Source organism: Hyla sarda, chromosome 2 (genome assembly GCF_029499605.1).
Source record: "Hyla sarda isolate aHylSar1 chromosome 2, aHylSar1.hap1, whole genome shotgun sequence".
In the NCBI taxonomy this organism is placed as follows: domain Eukaryota; kingdom Metazoa; phylum Chordata; class Amphibia; order Anura; family Hylidae; genus Hyla; species Hyla sarda.
The window spans coordinates 448,599,235-448,615,836 of NC_079190.1; the positions used below are offsets into that span (position 1 = coordinate 448,599,235).

The 16,602-nt window shown below is 40.9% G+C and overlaps 1 protein-coding gene across 10 annotated transcripts in view; it reads left to right on the plus strand.

The window, feature by feature from the left end:
- HTR1F (5-hydroxytryptamine receptor 1F) overlaps positions 1-16,125 on the plus strand; it is a 93,960-nt gene extending 77,835 nt beyond the window's left edge. For 8 of the 10 annotated variants that reach the window (XM_056559346.1, XM_056559352.1, XM_056559353.1 and 5 more), the window contains 2 exons: positions 9,197-9,325; positions 14,687-16,125. In XM_056559346.1, coding sequence (XP_056415321.1) covers positions 14,727-15,815 — 1,089 coding nt within the window. In that variant the 5' untranslated portion in view covers positions 9,197-9,325; positions 14,687-14,726 and the 3' untranslated portion in view covers positions 15,816-16,125. The remainder of the gene's footprint in view (positions 1-9,196; positions 9,326-14,686) is intronic. The other 2 variants (XM_056559355.1, XM_056559354.1) reach the window with 1 other exon arrangement.
- Positions 16,126-16,602: the final 477 nt, after the last annotated feature.

The following is a 16,602-nucleotide window of genomic DNA, read 5'->3' on the forward strand; positions in this document are numbered from 1 at the left end:
TGTCCAATATACCCCTTCCCCTAGAGGCAGACTGGAGAAAGAAAGAAAAAAATCTGTAGAGACACTGTATCTTTTAGAGCATAATATAAGTCCATGCATATTCCACGTAAATTGGGTGCAGTCCTCACAGTCTCACATAGGTGTATGACTTATTTGTAAATGCTCTTGCAAACATGCATGTGCCCAGATAGCATAAATAACACAATATAATCCTTGTTAGGACCAATACACACTGTGCGTATTTGTGATTTAGGGTAGTAAGTATCTCTTTAAACACAGTCACTGTAGTTATGCATAGTCTGTTATGGATACTTATATATAATGTTGATCCTCTATAGAATACATAGCATGTGATAGGACATATTTATCAACATATTCCATAGGTATAGAACTATGCAGATATCACAATAGCCATGTTTGTGAGTATCCCACTTCTTAGTAGTAGTATTACAGCATGGGTATGCATATCAAAGGATAGACTTGCTCAAACAGATATTGAAAATCTGAAATCACTATACACTATGCACCAATAATAGTTTCTACCAATATAGATTTCTACCTATGGGCCCTAGTGGTAGATGGTATAATAAATGAATCTGTAAGGCTAGGTTTCCACTTGTTTTTTGTTTTTTTTTTAACAAAATTTTACAAAAATGCCAATAAAAACGCCCATTCTGCAGCATGGCGTTTTTTTTTTTTTTAAATGCTGCAGCCAGATGTTAGCTGCAAGTCAATAGTAAACTGTAAAATGCCAACTCCACTTGGCGTATTTCAGTTTGGTGTTTTTTTTAATCCTTTTGGCATTTTTGGGCTCCTTGGCAGTTTTTAAAAAACAACCTCTTGTCGAGACTTTGGCATTTTTTCGGGAAAATCTTGGCGTTTTTCTCCCGTAGAAGTCTATGGGAGTGAAAAAACGCCAAGAAAAACGTCATGTGGGTTTTAACTTTGGCATTTTTTCAGGCATTTTTTTATTCTCTTTCGGACTTTTGCGATCCAAAAAAAGTGATGGAGATACCTTTTTTATAAAAATTTAGTAGGGTACCATTAAAAAAAGAAATAATAATAAAAAAGATACAGTAGTGATGGAAAAATTGTATTTAACGAAATTTATCTTTTTTATAACAAAATTTTAATAAATTTTTAAACAGGGATCAATTTATGTGGGCGGGTAGGGCACTAAAAATGTAGCCGACAATAGTAAAAATGTAGTGTGTGTGTTTTTTACTTTTTATTATTTTTAATTTTTTTAGGCAGTACTACTACTCCCAGCATGGAACACACTGTTCCATGATAGGAGTAGTAGTTACCTGTACTTATTGACAGATCACCGGGGTCCCTTGTGATCCTTCTGTATAATGTACAGATGTGGCCGGCCGCTCTTCTATGGTCCCCTGCACTGCCGTATATATACACATATTCATATTTCCCGCTGAGAGCTGTGATTGGTCAGATGGTTCCAGCCAATCACAACTGGGTGGGAAATAGGAATATGTGTATATATACATCAGTGCAGGGGACCATAGAAGAGCAGCCACCCGTATCTATACATTATACAGGAGGATCACAGCAGGTGTCAGGAGTTACACTCGCTACGATCTGTCTATTAATGCAGGTACTACAGCTCCCACCATGGAGTATTCACATTGCTGGCTCACTTAACCCCTTGCTGAGCTGTGCGCTAAGCCAGCCCGGCAAGGAAAGAGTTCCCTGTATATTCAGTATCAGCCAGATACCAACAAAGCAGCAACAGCCTGACGTTACCAGGGTGGGCGAGGACCATTGTTACTGGCCCTCCCCAGCCTTAATAACGCCAGCCTGTTACGGCCTATGCCCAGGAGCGCCATTTTTGATGCTCCGGGCCTGTTGGTACCGGCTCTTCCCGACACCCCTGTGGCGGTGGGTACCATGGTAATAATTGTGGGTTAGTGCTAGCTGTTTTTGGGGCTAACGCTAAGCCCCAGCTTAGTAATGGAGTCCATCTATTAGACAGCCTCCATTACTAAGCCTGAAAATTCAATAAAAAAAACACAACAAAGTGGAAAAATTATTTTATTTTTAAAAACACTCCGTCGTAATCCATCGAATCCGCCGTAATCCTCTGCATACACGGATCTGAAACGAGAAGAAAAGAAAAAAAAGGGTTAGGGCATTTTTTGAGCACCCATAATGCAATGTCTTCCCAAACAGGGAGCCTTCAATTGGTGCAAAACAACTACAACTTTGGCTTTCTGGGAATGCTGAGAGTTGTAGTTTAGCAACAGCTGGAGTCTCCCTGTCTGGGTAGACACTGGCAGAAGGGTCTGTTCACATTATCCAAAACAGACAATGTTAACAGAGCTTCAGACTTACTAGCCTGGATCTTGTCTGTAGCTCCGCCCCCTAATGACATCATCACTAGGGGTGGAGCTACACGGACCGGTGGTGACAGAAACGAGGCAGGTAAGTGGACCTCCTGTTCTGTATACACTATATACAGCTATCTATAGATAGCTGTATATTCTGTATACTGCCCAAAGGGCTTGTAGGAGCAGGGAGTCCTGTCAGTCTGGTAACAGGATTCCCGGCTCCTGTATAGTATACACGGGTACACTATGCCCCCCTGTTTACTATACAGCCGGGGGAGGTGAGTAGTGATGCCATAAATCACTCCTCATCTCCTTACACTCTGTGGACCTGGTGCTCAGCATCCGACCCACAGAGTGGTATCTGAAGACAGTGAAAAAACTGCCACAGGGTACAAATTTGGCTGTTTTCACACACCAGGGAAAACGCCAGAAAAAACGCCAGAAAAATGGCCAAAACTCAGGAAAAACCTGTGGCAGTTTTTCAGGCGTTTTTGATGGCGTTTTTTTAGGTGTACAAAAAAAAAAAAGTGGAAACCTAGCCTTATGGTTGCTATATGGCATCAAGCATTTAAATAGTTAGTCTCAAGGAAAATCCATTAATAGTAATGGTAAATGTCCATAACTTTAAATAATTTCAGATAGATTGTAATCTATGCATTCATATTAGTACTAGTGTATTCGAAAGGTGTACACCTTTAAGCATTGCGTGAAGAAACAACATCTATAGTCACATTATTGACAAAATGGCCCATAGATAATTCAATTTGAGAAAGCTACATCCTCAATGGGTAAAAAAATGCCAGACCACAACCGCAGGTCAACATGTGCAAGCACTGGATGTAATCACAAAAACAGTACCCTGGAAGATGCGCTGATACCTTCAATCCAAATTAGAGAGTACAAGCACACCTTCCAGGGTACTGTATTTGTGGTTATACCCTGTGTTGATCTATGAAAGCTCCATCCAAGCTAGATCACTAAGATGCTGTCAGTTTAAGTCAACGTACTTGTGGTTGGAGCCATAATATGGGTGCAGAACTTCCGCCTGTATTATGCTAGTGTTAATCCACCCTTAAAACATATCGGCCGACATTTATCATTGTCTTTAGACTTTTTTGTGTCTAGAAAAGGTGCAAATAAAGGCCCAAGCAGGGTTTATTTGTGCCTTTTTTGCACCTTTTGATTTACACATTTCTGCTGATTTTGAGTTGCAATCCATTGATTTTGGCAATTCACATGATATGGAAGGGTTTTATGAACTGCACCATTTTTGTGAAAAGGCGCAAAAAAGGCGCAAGACCACTAAGAAGTCTCTAAAACTACACCCGCCCAGATTTAGCTTAGCTTTTTTGTGTATGTGAAGAGTGAAATTTCAGAAAATGTGACCTGCACAAAATTTATCAAATGCTCTGTGACCATTTAATAAATGTGGTTCTCCTACACATTAACAACCCACAAAAAAAGGTGTAGAAAAATGCTTCACTTACACCTACAATGATAAATGCCAGCCCATGATGTTTTAAGCCTCTAGTACAAGCACTGATTAACAGCCCACACTAGAGTCTATGACCGGGTAGGTAGATCACTATATACAGTACCTGCAAGTTGTTTATTTTTAACGTTCCCTTTTTAATGGATTGAAATAAAGACTTCTGTTTTACTGCTAAGTAGATGTGTGCTGGATCCATCTATACTGTATCTATGTCTTGTTGAAACCCCCTTTAGCAGTCAGTTCAGAGAAATAAGAAGAAATCTGAAACATGTAAGTACATTAGGAAGTCAGGTTCAGGTCCTTCTCTCTTGGAACCTCCTTAGGAACCTTTTCATCTACAAAAGATCACTGTTTGGCTGCAGTCATTCATAGATAATGATCAAAATTAGTTGATCTTACAACATTTTCCGTCGGCTGATGAGCCGGCACTGTCATTAAGGACAAGTATATTTATTAAAAAAGATGTGAGACGTCAGCCTCCACTAACACAGTCTGCTGTTCAGCAGGGTCACTTTTCCGTTTCTAATCATTGCTTCATTAGTTATTGCAGTGTAATTACAAGCTCGAAGAAACCAAGTGAGCTGTAATGAACACTGATTAATAGCTTGTGAAAGATTCATCCATGGACCTTAGGGTTAGATCATCACATCATATAAATCCAATAGGCATAAAGGAGATGCAAAATATGCCGTGTTAGTGAAGTCATTACCGAGGAAGGTGTAGAACTAAGCAGATTGATATATAGTTTGGCAAAAAACATTGTAAGGTTAACTTGTCATTAAAGAGTACCTGTAATATCCCACAAAAAAACACCTTACTGGAGTGCTGCTGTACATTCATTTACTGTAAATAAACGGTAAAATGGTGCGCTTGAGCTCTATGGCTATTTTCACATCACATGTATAAGGTACATTCATAATTTTGTCTTCTGCTCCTGGTCTAGTAATAATTAGTGATGAGCGGCATTGGCCATATTCGAATTCACGATATTTTGAGAATATATTGACGAATATTCGTCCTATATTCGCGAATTTTGCGTATTCGTTATATTCGCATATTCGAGAAAGAAAACAGTCAGGGGGTGGGCTACTTTACTATTGGTTGCTAGGGATGCTGTTGATAACCTCTGACAAGTGTATTTGCATCATTCTAATTGGCCCACAAGTGAAAAGAAGGAATATGCGAATATTCACATATGAGAATATTCACATATGTGAATATGCGGAAAAAAAGTGGATATTTGTAATTTCGAATATATATCGAATATATTCGCAATATTCGTGAATTTGCTATATTCGCGATAAAAAATTCAAAATGCGAATATTCGCGCCCAACACTAGTAATAATCTACATGATATCACATTTCTGAACTGGAATCAGGTGCCGGATTATCAAGCCTCGGATTAGAGGAGTCCCAATGTATGTGACTGTAGTTTATTGATTCATATTTGTGATGACAAATATTATAAAGTAAAAAACTGGGGATGTGCAGCTCACAATTAACTAGCCAAGGTAAGAGGGCTGTACACCTACACCTGGTGTTGTGATAAGGGAAACCAAACTAAAAAAGTAGCCAACCCCTCTAGGCTAGCATCAGTTGCCTGATACAGTGATGTAATGGTAAAAATGATGACTGGATCGTGCTTCAATTATAATATGAAAGTGCAAATTTATTACACAATAAAATACATATAAAATATAAACAATAACTCCTCGAAACACAAGGGCCATTGTGCCGAGGAAAATTACAATATAAAACTTATAAAACTTATACACACACCAATAGCTAGCATTGAGAATTTTTTTTGAGAATTTTTTAGCAATGCAATAATACTTTAAATCCGGCCTCCGATATTTCAAATGGGTTAAATGTCCCTTAACCCCTTAAGGACCAAGGACGTACCGGTACGTCCTTGGTCCTGCTCTTCTGATATAACGCGGGGTTACACAGTAACCCCGCGTCATATCATGGCGGGCCCGGCGTCATAGTGAAGCCGGGACCCGCCTCTAATAGCGCGCAGCGCCGATCGCGGCGCCGCGCGCTATTAACCCTTTAGCCGCGCGCTCAAAGCTGAGCCGCGCGGCTAAAAGTGAAAGTGAAAGTTCCCGGCTAGCTCAGTCGGGCTGTTCGGGATAGCCGCGGCTAATCGCGGCATCCCGAACAGCTGACAGGACAGCGGGAGGGCCCCTTCCTGCCTCCTCGCTGTCCGATCGCCGAATGACTGCTCAGTGCCTGAGATCCAGGCATGAGCAGTCATGCGGCAGAATCGTTGATCACTGGTTTCTTATGAGAAACCAGTGATCAACATAGAAGATCAGTGTGTGCAGTGTTATAGGTCCCTATGGGACCTATAACACTGCAAAAAAAAAGTGAAAAAAAAAAGTGAATAAAGATCATTTAACTCCTCCCCTATTAAAAGTTTGAATCACCCCCCTTTTCCAATAAAAAAAAAAACACAGTGTAAATAAAAATAAAAATAAACATATGTGGTATCACCGCGTGCGGAAATGTCCGAATTATAAAAATATATCATTAATTAAACCGCTCGGTCAATGGCGTGCGCGCAAAAAAATTCCAAAGTCCAAAATAGTGCATTTTTGGTCAATAAGTCCTATCAATGCAAAAATGGTACCGTTAAAAACTTCAGATCACGGCGCAAAAAATGAGCCCTCATACCGCCCCATACACGGAAAAATAAAAAAGTTATAGGGGTCAGAAGATGACAATTTTAAACGTATTAATTTTCCTGCATGTAGTTATGATTTTTTCCAAAAGTCCGACAAAATCAAACCTATATAAGTAGGGTATCATTTTAATCGTATGGACCTACAGAATACATATCAGGTGTCATTTTTACCAAAAAATGTACAACGTAGAAACGGAAGCCCCCAAAAGTTACAAAACAGCGTTTTTTTTTTTCAATTTTGTCGCACAATGATTTTTTTTCCCGCTTCACCATAGATTTTTGGGCAAAATGACTGACGTCATTACAAAGTAGAATTGGTGGCGCAAAAAATAAGCCATCATATGGATTTTTAGGTGTAAATTTGAAAGAGTTATGATTTTTTAAAGGCAAGGAGCAAAAAACGAAAATGCAAAAACGGAAAAACCTCCGGTCCTTAAGGGGTTAAAAGGTATGGATTCCAATTATACGTAAGGTAAAGTCCCATATAGGATATAGATTCCAAATTTTAAACGTAGAATGGGTAAATTATAGTTACCAGTCTGCAATACATCCCTGCAATACATTGAGTTGAAATGTGGAGTCCGCACGATTAGGTGGTACCAGACGCTGGCATGCGTCCTCGCGGCGGTCTGCCTGCCACAGACCAGCTGTAATAATAACCGCTTGCTGATGTTTCGCTGCAGATGGTAACCACACGATGAAGCAGGTGCGGACTTCTAGGTAACTCGATGGTAGGTGACGTCACAGGCGCTTGGGCAATGCTGCCTGGAAGATGATTCCGGGAATGGTGTACTGCTTAGCAGAACTGGATCGGAGTTCGCCTTTGAACAGTCAGGTAGCGGTGATGTATAATATTCTTATACCTAGACGCGTTTCTGGGCTCACATGTGCTTTATACACGGCCCTTTCCTCAGTAGGTTTGCACTTTCATATTATAATTGAAGCACGATCCAGTCATCATTTTTACCATTACATCACTGTATCAGGCAACTGATGCTAGCTTAGAGGGGTTAAAGTTTATAAAGTGTCTCTTATTTTTAGTACTGTATATGCAGAATCGTTTGTCATACAATCTGACATATACTTAGAGGGAGTGATATGAACTTGTGATATCTGAGGAGATAACATTATTTTATTTTATATTGCCATTGTAAAGTTGTCGACAGAGCTGTGCTGTAAATCCTGGACTTCTGTTTATATGGACTGACTTATGATAAGAAGAAAGAACTGAAATGTAAAGTAACGGCATGAGCAGAAAAATAAATGAATACATTAAACGTGCTTGAAAAGATAATAGAGAAGCCAAGACATTCTTGTGACACAAAGGTTAAACTTTGGAATACAGCAGAAGTGATTTATATACAGAGATTAGCAAGAAGAATAAGTGACTCTAGATAATGCCCATCAAGCCCTACAGAAAGTATAAGGCAATATTCACACAATATAATAATTTAGAGGCATTTTGCTTTTGCATTTTGTTAACACCACTCTCTTTGAGGGCATCTAAAAGGTTATCCCCAGATATTAGTCTATTGCTCAGCGAGACCGGCCCAAAGGCTATCCATCCCTTAGTCCTTAAAGGGGTACTCCAGTGCTTACACATCTTATCCCCTATCCAAAGGATAGGGGATAAGATGCCTGATCGCGGGAGTCCCACAGCTGGGGACACCCGCGATCATGCACGCGGCACCCCGTTTGTAATCAGTCCCCGGAGCGTGTTCGCTCCGGGTCTGATTACGCTCAATCGCAGAGGCGGCAGCGTGTGACGTCACGCCCCCGCCCCCGTGTGATGTCACGCTCCACCCCTCAATGCAAGCCTAAGGGAGGGGGCGTGATAGGTATCACGCCCCCTCCCATAGGCTTGCATTGAGGGGCGGAGCGTGACGTCACATGGGGGCGTGACGTCACACGCTGCTGGCTCTGCGGTCGAGCATAATCAGACCCGGAGCGAACACACTCCGAGGACTGATTACAAACGGGGTGCCGTGTGCATGATCGCGTCCCCAGCTGCGGGACTCCGGCGATCAGGCATCTTATCCCCTATCCTTTGGATAGGCAATAAGATGTGTAAGCACCGGAGTACCCCTTTAATTTGAAAAAGAGTCTGTTCTTTCTGCCGTTGCTTATGCTACTGCTTGTGGTGGTATTAATCCTGTAATGCTAGACAGGTAGCAGCATTTTTGCCTTGTCCTGGAATGTTATGTCTTGAAGCAAACTTCCTCTGAGCTATGGCTGGTGATGTGCTCTGCCAAGAGGCTGGAGCCTAACTGAACATGTGCTTTAAAAAATACACTTGCATTGTAATACATTTAAAGGGGGAGATTTATCAAAACCTGTCCAAATGAAATGTTGTTGAGTTGCCCATAGAAACCAATCAGATCGCTTCTTTCATTTTGCAAAGGTCTTTTCAAAAATGAAAGAAGCAATGTGATTGTTCGCTATGGGCAACTCAGCAACTTTTCCTCTGCACAGGTTTTGATAAATCTCCCCCAAAGACCTTAAATAGAGCTGGCTACCCGAATAGTGTTCAAAATAGTAATAGTTGACCTCTGTTCTGGGACACCGCACATGTGTCAAAACCATTTAAAATACATTTTAGATCACTTGATCTATGGCACTAACTTGATAATGTGTTTAGTACTATTATTTGTATCATTTTTTTATCCTGCTAGATTTTGATCCTGAATTCACCCGTTGGAACAGCATGTCACAGAAAAAGGGCACCCCGTCAGCAAAGAGTGAAAAGGAGAGGAGCACACCAGCGCTGATCACGGTACAGAGTGAGAGAGAGCTTGACAAGTGTAAGTCTGGCATTGGCATCAGTGATATTTGCCCATTTCTCTCCTTCTCAGCCTATATATCTTATAGATAAGAGGAGAAGTAAATCGATGGACCATGGCTACCGCCCCTATTTGCCAAATTGGAGATTCACTTTAAAGGAAAACTGTTATCATTGTTACCCGCACTAACCTGTAGGTACAGGTGTATAGTGTGGATGACTCTGATGACAACTATACTTACCTGATCCTTTCCATCTTCCTCTATATCTTCCATTCCGGAGCCAGCTTGGGGCAAGGGCGGAGCTTTCTGACGTCACCCCTGTTGGTGCCTTCAGTGAGCAGGCCTGAGGAAACAGCAGCGGTGACACGAGGAAGCTCCGCCCATGCCCCAAGCCGGCTCTGGAATGGAAGATATGGAGAAAGATGGAAAAGGATCAGGTAAGTATGGTTGTCATCAGTGTCACCCGCACTACACACCGGGATATTTTCCACTGTTCTGATCTCAGATGTTTATGGCATCTATACGATATGCCATAAATGTTTGATAGATGTATGTCCCAACTCCGCAAATCCCAATATAATTTAGAATGGGGTCCCCCAGCTGCCATCCCACCTGAAAATCATCCAGACAGTCATTATCCTGAATTATACCATATACTTTATTTTCTGAAAAGGTGAATGGCTTCAGTAAGTCTCTGAATTCTTGCAGTGCATGTATTATCTCCCAGGCATATAAAGCTTGCCCTTTTCTAGACTCTCTTATGGTAGTTCCTCCTGACAGATTTCTGTCTATAACAGGTACTTTTTTTTTAAGTTGTCTTTCCACAGCAAGTAAGCAGATGTTGACTAAATCCTATCTGCAAAATATCTGCTAGAAACAGATTTGATCTCTAGAAAACCTATTATGTATGGCTCTGCACAACCTCTGTGTTATGTAGACCTGTTTATAGCAGTGTTTTTCAACCAGTGTGCCTCCGACTGTTGCAAAACTACAACTCCCAGCATGCCGGGACAGCCAAAGGTTGTCTGGGCATGCTAGGAGTTGTAGTTTTGAAATATCGGGAGGCACCCTGGGTGGGAAACACTGGCCTATAAAATTTGGAGTCCTAATGTACCTAACATTTGGTGTCATATTATGCCTCTGTAAGCCTCCAAATTTTTTTAATATCGATTTGACAAAAAAAAAAAAAAAAAAAACGAACACATTGTTGTGGTCATTGGATAAAATATTCCAGAGGTATTCTTTCCTAGCGTCAACACTCAATCATACAGCACCATATGGAGAAGCCATAGAGCAGCACAGAGAGCTTATAAATGTTCTTCATGCAAACATCTCTGCAATGTGCATGAAGCCTTACAAAGAAATTCACAGAAATTCTTAGTGTAGTAAAATGCAAATACTGCTTCTACCATGGCATCCCATTTATTCTAATTCAGACCAAAGAATAAACATTTTATAGGAATAATAATGGGAAAAGATTGCCTGGAATGATGGATGTCAGAACAGTGGATTTTCTAAACTATGCAAACTGCAAGATGCGATCGCAGCGCAGATTAAATCCTAACCATTATTGATGTCCGTGCAATGCTTTCTGACTATGTACTGTGACTTGAATATCTATATATTTCATATCTATCTATTTATCTATCTATCTCATATCTATCTATCTATCTATATCTATCTATCTATCTCATATCTATCTATAGACAAAAGCTGGGGCACAGGAAATGTCACATGTAGAGGATAAACCGCATCACTCCAGTAGAATAAATGGGGAAAAAAGGTGAATTTATTCCTTCCAAAAAGATGCAACCGGTTGCCCAGTGCGGACTTATACTCACCAGCTCCATTCGCACCAATGTCCAGTCCCACCAAGGGGACTTCTTGCCGGGTGGCCGGGGGGGGGGGGGGGGGGGGGGGGGGGGGGGATTTATAACTTAATATCTTTACCTTCCCTGGGTGCACAAACGTCCCCCGGGGATGGTGAAGATAATGATTTTAGCATTTATAACGCATTGTTAAGCGTTATATATGCCAAAATATGCTGATTAGTTTCCTTTAAAGCACCCCCCTTTCTCACATAAATAAAAATTAACATATCTGGTATCGCCAAATGTATAATTGCAACATTAAGATATAACATTATTGATCCCGCACGGTGAATGAAAAAAATAAATTATTAAAATGCTAAATTGTAGTTTTTTGATTCAAATCACATTTCTAAAAAACATGGAATAAAAAGCCTAAACAACCATGGTACCGATAAAAACTGCATATCGTAGCAGGAAAAAAACATTAACCCCTCTTCCCACAAAGCGCTGTATAAGGAAAAATTTTATGTATAGAGGACAGAATTTAAATGGGCACTGTCAGATCCAACAACTTTTTGTATGTTGTACATCTTGGCAAAACATGAACATTTCCAATATACTTATGAAAATTTAATTTCCTTTTTATAGAAATCATGGCTTATAAAATCATGGCGCTGTCCAAACTGAAGCACAGGCATGGACAAAGTACAAGTAAGTGAGGGTGGGCTAGCACTCCTCTTTTTGTCTGATAGGACAGGAGAGAGCAAAGAGGTGTCCTATCACACAGGAGAGATCACAGAGGAGTCCTATCAGACAGAAGAGAGCACAGAGAAGTCCTATCAGACAGGAGAGAGCACAGAGAGTCCTAACCGAAAGGAGGGAGCACAGAGGAGTGCTATCAGACAGGAGAGAGCACAGAGGAGTGCTTTCAGACAGGAGAGAACACAGAGGAGTATTATCAGACAGGAGATAGAACTGAGGAGTCCTATCAGACAGGAGAGAGCACAGTGGAGTATTATCAGACAGGAGAGAGCACAGAGGAGGACTATCAGATAGGTGAGAGCACAGAGGAGTACTATCAAAAACGAGAATGCACAGAGGAGTCCTATCAGACAGAAGAGAGCTCAAAGGAGTAGTATCAGACAGGAGAGAGCACAGAGAAGTACTTTCAGTCAGAAAAGAGCACAGAGGAGTACTATCAGACAGGAGAGGGCACAGAGGAATCCTATCAGACAGGAGAGAGCACAGAGGAGTACTATCAGACAGGAGAGAGCACAGAAGAGTACTATCAGACAGGAGGGAGCAAAGATGAGTCCTATCAGACAGGAGAGAGCACATAGGAGTATTATCAGACAGTAGAGAGCACAGAGGAGTCTTATCAGACAGTAGAGAGCAAAGTTGAGACTTATCAGACAGGAGAGAGCACAGAGGAGTACTATCAGACAGGAGAGAGCACAGAGGAGTGCTATCAGACAGGAGAGAGCACAGAGGAGTCCTACAGACAGGAGAGAGCACAGAGGAGTACTATCAGACAGGAGAGAGCACAGAGGAGTACTATCAGACAGGAGAGAGCACAGAGGAGTGCTATCAGACAGGAGAGAGCACAGAGGAGTCCTACAGACAGGAGAGAGCACAGAGGAGTGCTAGTCCACCCTCACTTACTGGACGTTGTCCATGCCTGTACTTCAGCTTGAACAAAGCCTTGATTTTATACGCCATGATTTCTATAAATAGGAAATAAAAATTTTTATGAAGTATATTAACCCCTTAAGGACGCAGCCCTTTTCAACTTAAGGACTGAGCCCTTTTTCACAATTCTGACCACCGTCGCTTTTTGAATTAATAACGCGAAAAAGTTTTTACCAAATATTCTGATTCTGAGATTGTTTTTTCGTGACGTATTCTACTTTATTTTGGTGGTAAATTTTCGGCACTTCTTGTATCCTTTTTTGGTGAAAAATCCCCAAATTTCATGAAAATTTTGAAAATGTAGCATTTTTCTAACTTTGAAGCTCTCTACTTGTAAGGAAAATGGATATTCACAATAAATTTTATTTTTCTTCACAAATACAATATGTCCACTTTATGTTGGCATCATAAAATGGACATATTTTTGCTTTTTGAAAAAATTAGAGGGCTTCAAAGTAGAGCATCAATTTTCAAAAAATTCATGAAAATTGCTAAATCTGAAGGGACAGATGTTACAGAACTACAACTCCCAGCATGCCTGGGCAGTCCAGGCATGCTGAGAGTTGTAGTTTGGCAACATCTGGAGGGCTACCATTTGGGCACCACTGTAACAGTGGTCTCCAAACTGTGACCCTCCAGATGTTGCAAAACTACAACTTCCAGCATGCCCAGACAGCCTTTGGTTGTCTGGGCATGCTGGGAGTTGCAGTTTGGCCTTCTTAGTGGTTGCCACAGTAAAGATTGTTTTACTTTCACTTTCAATTAAACCCCCCCCCCCCCCCAACGGATGATTCCCTACCTGAGCCAGGATCCAGCAGTCTCCAGCGAAGATCCCGGGTCCCCAGGCATCTTTTCCTGCATGTACGGCCTCCATCTTCTTCCCACGATCCCCTCGACATCCAGGGGCGGGCAGAACGGGTGGTTGCCATGGCAACCCCCTGTCCTGCGCTGCCATTGGTCAGAACTCCGTTCTGCTAATGGCAGGGGATAGGAGGAGATTGCAGCTCTGCTACCTCACTCCTATCCCTTAGGCTGATCGGGACTGTTGCTGAAAACTCCGATCAGCCCTATTTTCTGGGTGATCGGGTCACCAGAGACCCGATCAGCCCGGAATTGGAGAAAACCGCATGTCTGAATTGACATGCAATTTTCTCCGATCGCCGACATGGGGGCCCCCCTGGGCGATGTGCCGGGATGCCTGCTGAATGATTTCAGCAGGCATCCCGATCCGGTCCCCAACCGGCTAGCGGCAGGGACCAGAATTCCCACGGGCATATCCATACGCCCTCAGTCCTTAAGGACTCGGGATGCAGGGCGTATGCATACGCCCTGTGTCCTGAACAGGTTAAAAAGGTTTATGTTTTGCCAAAATGTACAACATATAAAACATTTTTGAGTCTGACAGTGCCCATTTAACATTACTCCTCAATTACTTATCTTGATCCTTGAGGCATGAGGATATTCCACCACAATACAGTATATTGTTATGTTTGTTTAACTATCTATCTATGGTCTATAGAGTAGAAACCGGAAGAAAAAAAAATACAAGGTATCTTATATCTTATATCTCATATAACAATGTAACATATATATTCTGCTGATGTCTTTTAGTATAGAAAGGCATTTATTATAATCATCACCATGAAAGAACACAACAAAAAACATGACATTACAGCAACAAAAAGCCTTATATTTACAGTACAATAACTAACATTACACTGTAATACCATCCATAAAACCATATTGTTTATGATTTCAGAGTCTTCTTTCTCCTTCTTTGGCTATCTTTCCATTGAATGAAGCGTTCCCCATCATAATGACAGAATAGTAGGCGTGGAATGTGTAATTGTATCATTAAACATGTCTTTTTTCCTTTTCTAGCTATCAACTCCCCACTGTGAACTTTGCATTTAAAAGGAATATGGATATTCTAAACACCACAGAATATAATTGCACGGAGCAACTAACAAAAGGGATTACAGGCAAAATTCTCATTTCACTCACTCTGTCGATCTTGACATTGATGACAACTGCAATAAACTCTCTGGTAATTGCTGCAATAATTGTGACACGGAAGCTTCATCATCCTGCCAACTACTTGATATGTTCTTTGGCGGTGACGGATTTTCTGGTTGCTGTGCTGGTGATGCCTTTCAGCATTATGTACATTATAAAGGAAACCTGGGTCATGGGTCAAGCGGTATGTGACATCTGGTTAAGCGTGGACATTACCTGTTGCACATGTTCAATCCTGCACCTCTCAGCTATCGCCCTGGATCGCTATAGAGCTATCACCGATGCTGTGGAGTATGCCAGAAAGCGAACACCCCAGCATGCTGCCTTCATGATTGCCGTCGTGTGGATCCTTTCTATATTCATATCTATGCCGCCATTGTTCTGGCGGCACCAAAGACACAATCGTGACGACGAATGCATCATCAAACACGACCATATTGTTTTTACTATTTATTCTACGTTTGGAGCCTTTTATATCCCCTTGGCATTGATCCTTATCCTTTATTATAAAATTTATAGAGCTGCAAAATCCTTATATCACAAACGCAGTGTTAGCCGATGCGAAAAAGAACAGAACGGGCTTGTTCTGCTAGACGTTTGTGGAAAAAGTTCTACCTTGTGTATAGCGGAGAAATCTTTCTCAGACCATTCAACGGATTTTGACAGGATCCATATAACTATACGTAACCCAAGAACGGAAATGAGGCATGAGAAAGCAATGAGAAAGCAAAAAATATCCTGCAATAGAGAACGCAAAGCGGCCACCACCTTAGGCTTAATCTTGGGAGCTTTTGTCATCTGTTGGCTTCCGTTCTTTGTTAAGGAAGTTATTGTAAATATCTGTGATGCATGTTATATCTCGGACGACATGTCCAATTTCCTCACGTGGCTTGGATACCTCAACTCCTTAATCAATCCTCTAATTTATACTATCTTCAATGAAGACTTTAAGAAAGCATTCCAGAAGCTAATACGCTGCAGACACTATCTATGAAAATATATTACTTGAAGTTTTTTTTTTTTTTCAAGTAGTATTTTACAGAACGATTATTTAACTAAGCAGACCGATGGTTTACCTTATTTTCTTACAAAACAATATAAGTTATATGCTAAAGTGAAAAACATACTGTACCTTTACATTACCTGGTACTATGCTGCTGTTCTTTTTTGGGGAGGTTAAAAATAATAAAAGTACAAGTGTCAAAATATATAAAAAAATAAAATAAAGATAAAGAATTATTAAAATATGTTGCTACATTATATGTGTACTACATACATCCTGTAAAATCACCAATACATGTAAATCTTTAAAATATGTTTTCTATAACAGAATAGATAGAACAGATATATGGTAGACAACAGATACTTTCATGAAAACAGTAATTCCATTAATAACTGATTCCATTAGATTACAATTTTAAAATCTACCTGTTGTTTAAAAAAAAGTCCCAGAGAGTTTCCTTTATGGTGCACAGCTATCTATGCTGTGGTAGATTTTTTTTGTGCCAGTAGTACTTACACATGACTTCCTTTCCCTTACTTCTCTGGTCAATCACAACTTAGCACATGCTCCTTTTAGCTAAGTGATTACATTATGCTGGTGAAAGTGCATCAGATTAACAAGTTGGAACTGTGCTTGGGAAATTTTAATGTACACTACTACACATGGTGAATTAGGGGGTTACTGCAGCTTGCAGGTACACAGCACACAATCTCTCTCTCTCTTCTGCTCATAGCAAATTGCTTCACCCCAAACTTCCTGTGTTCTGCCAAGATCTAGC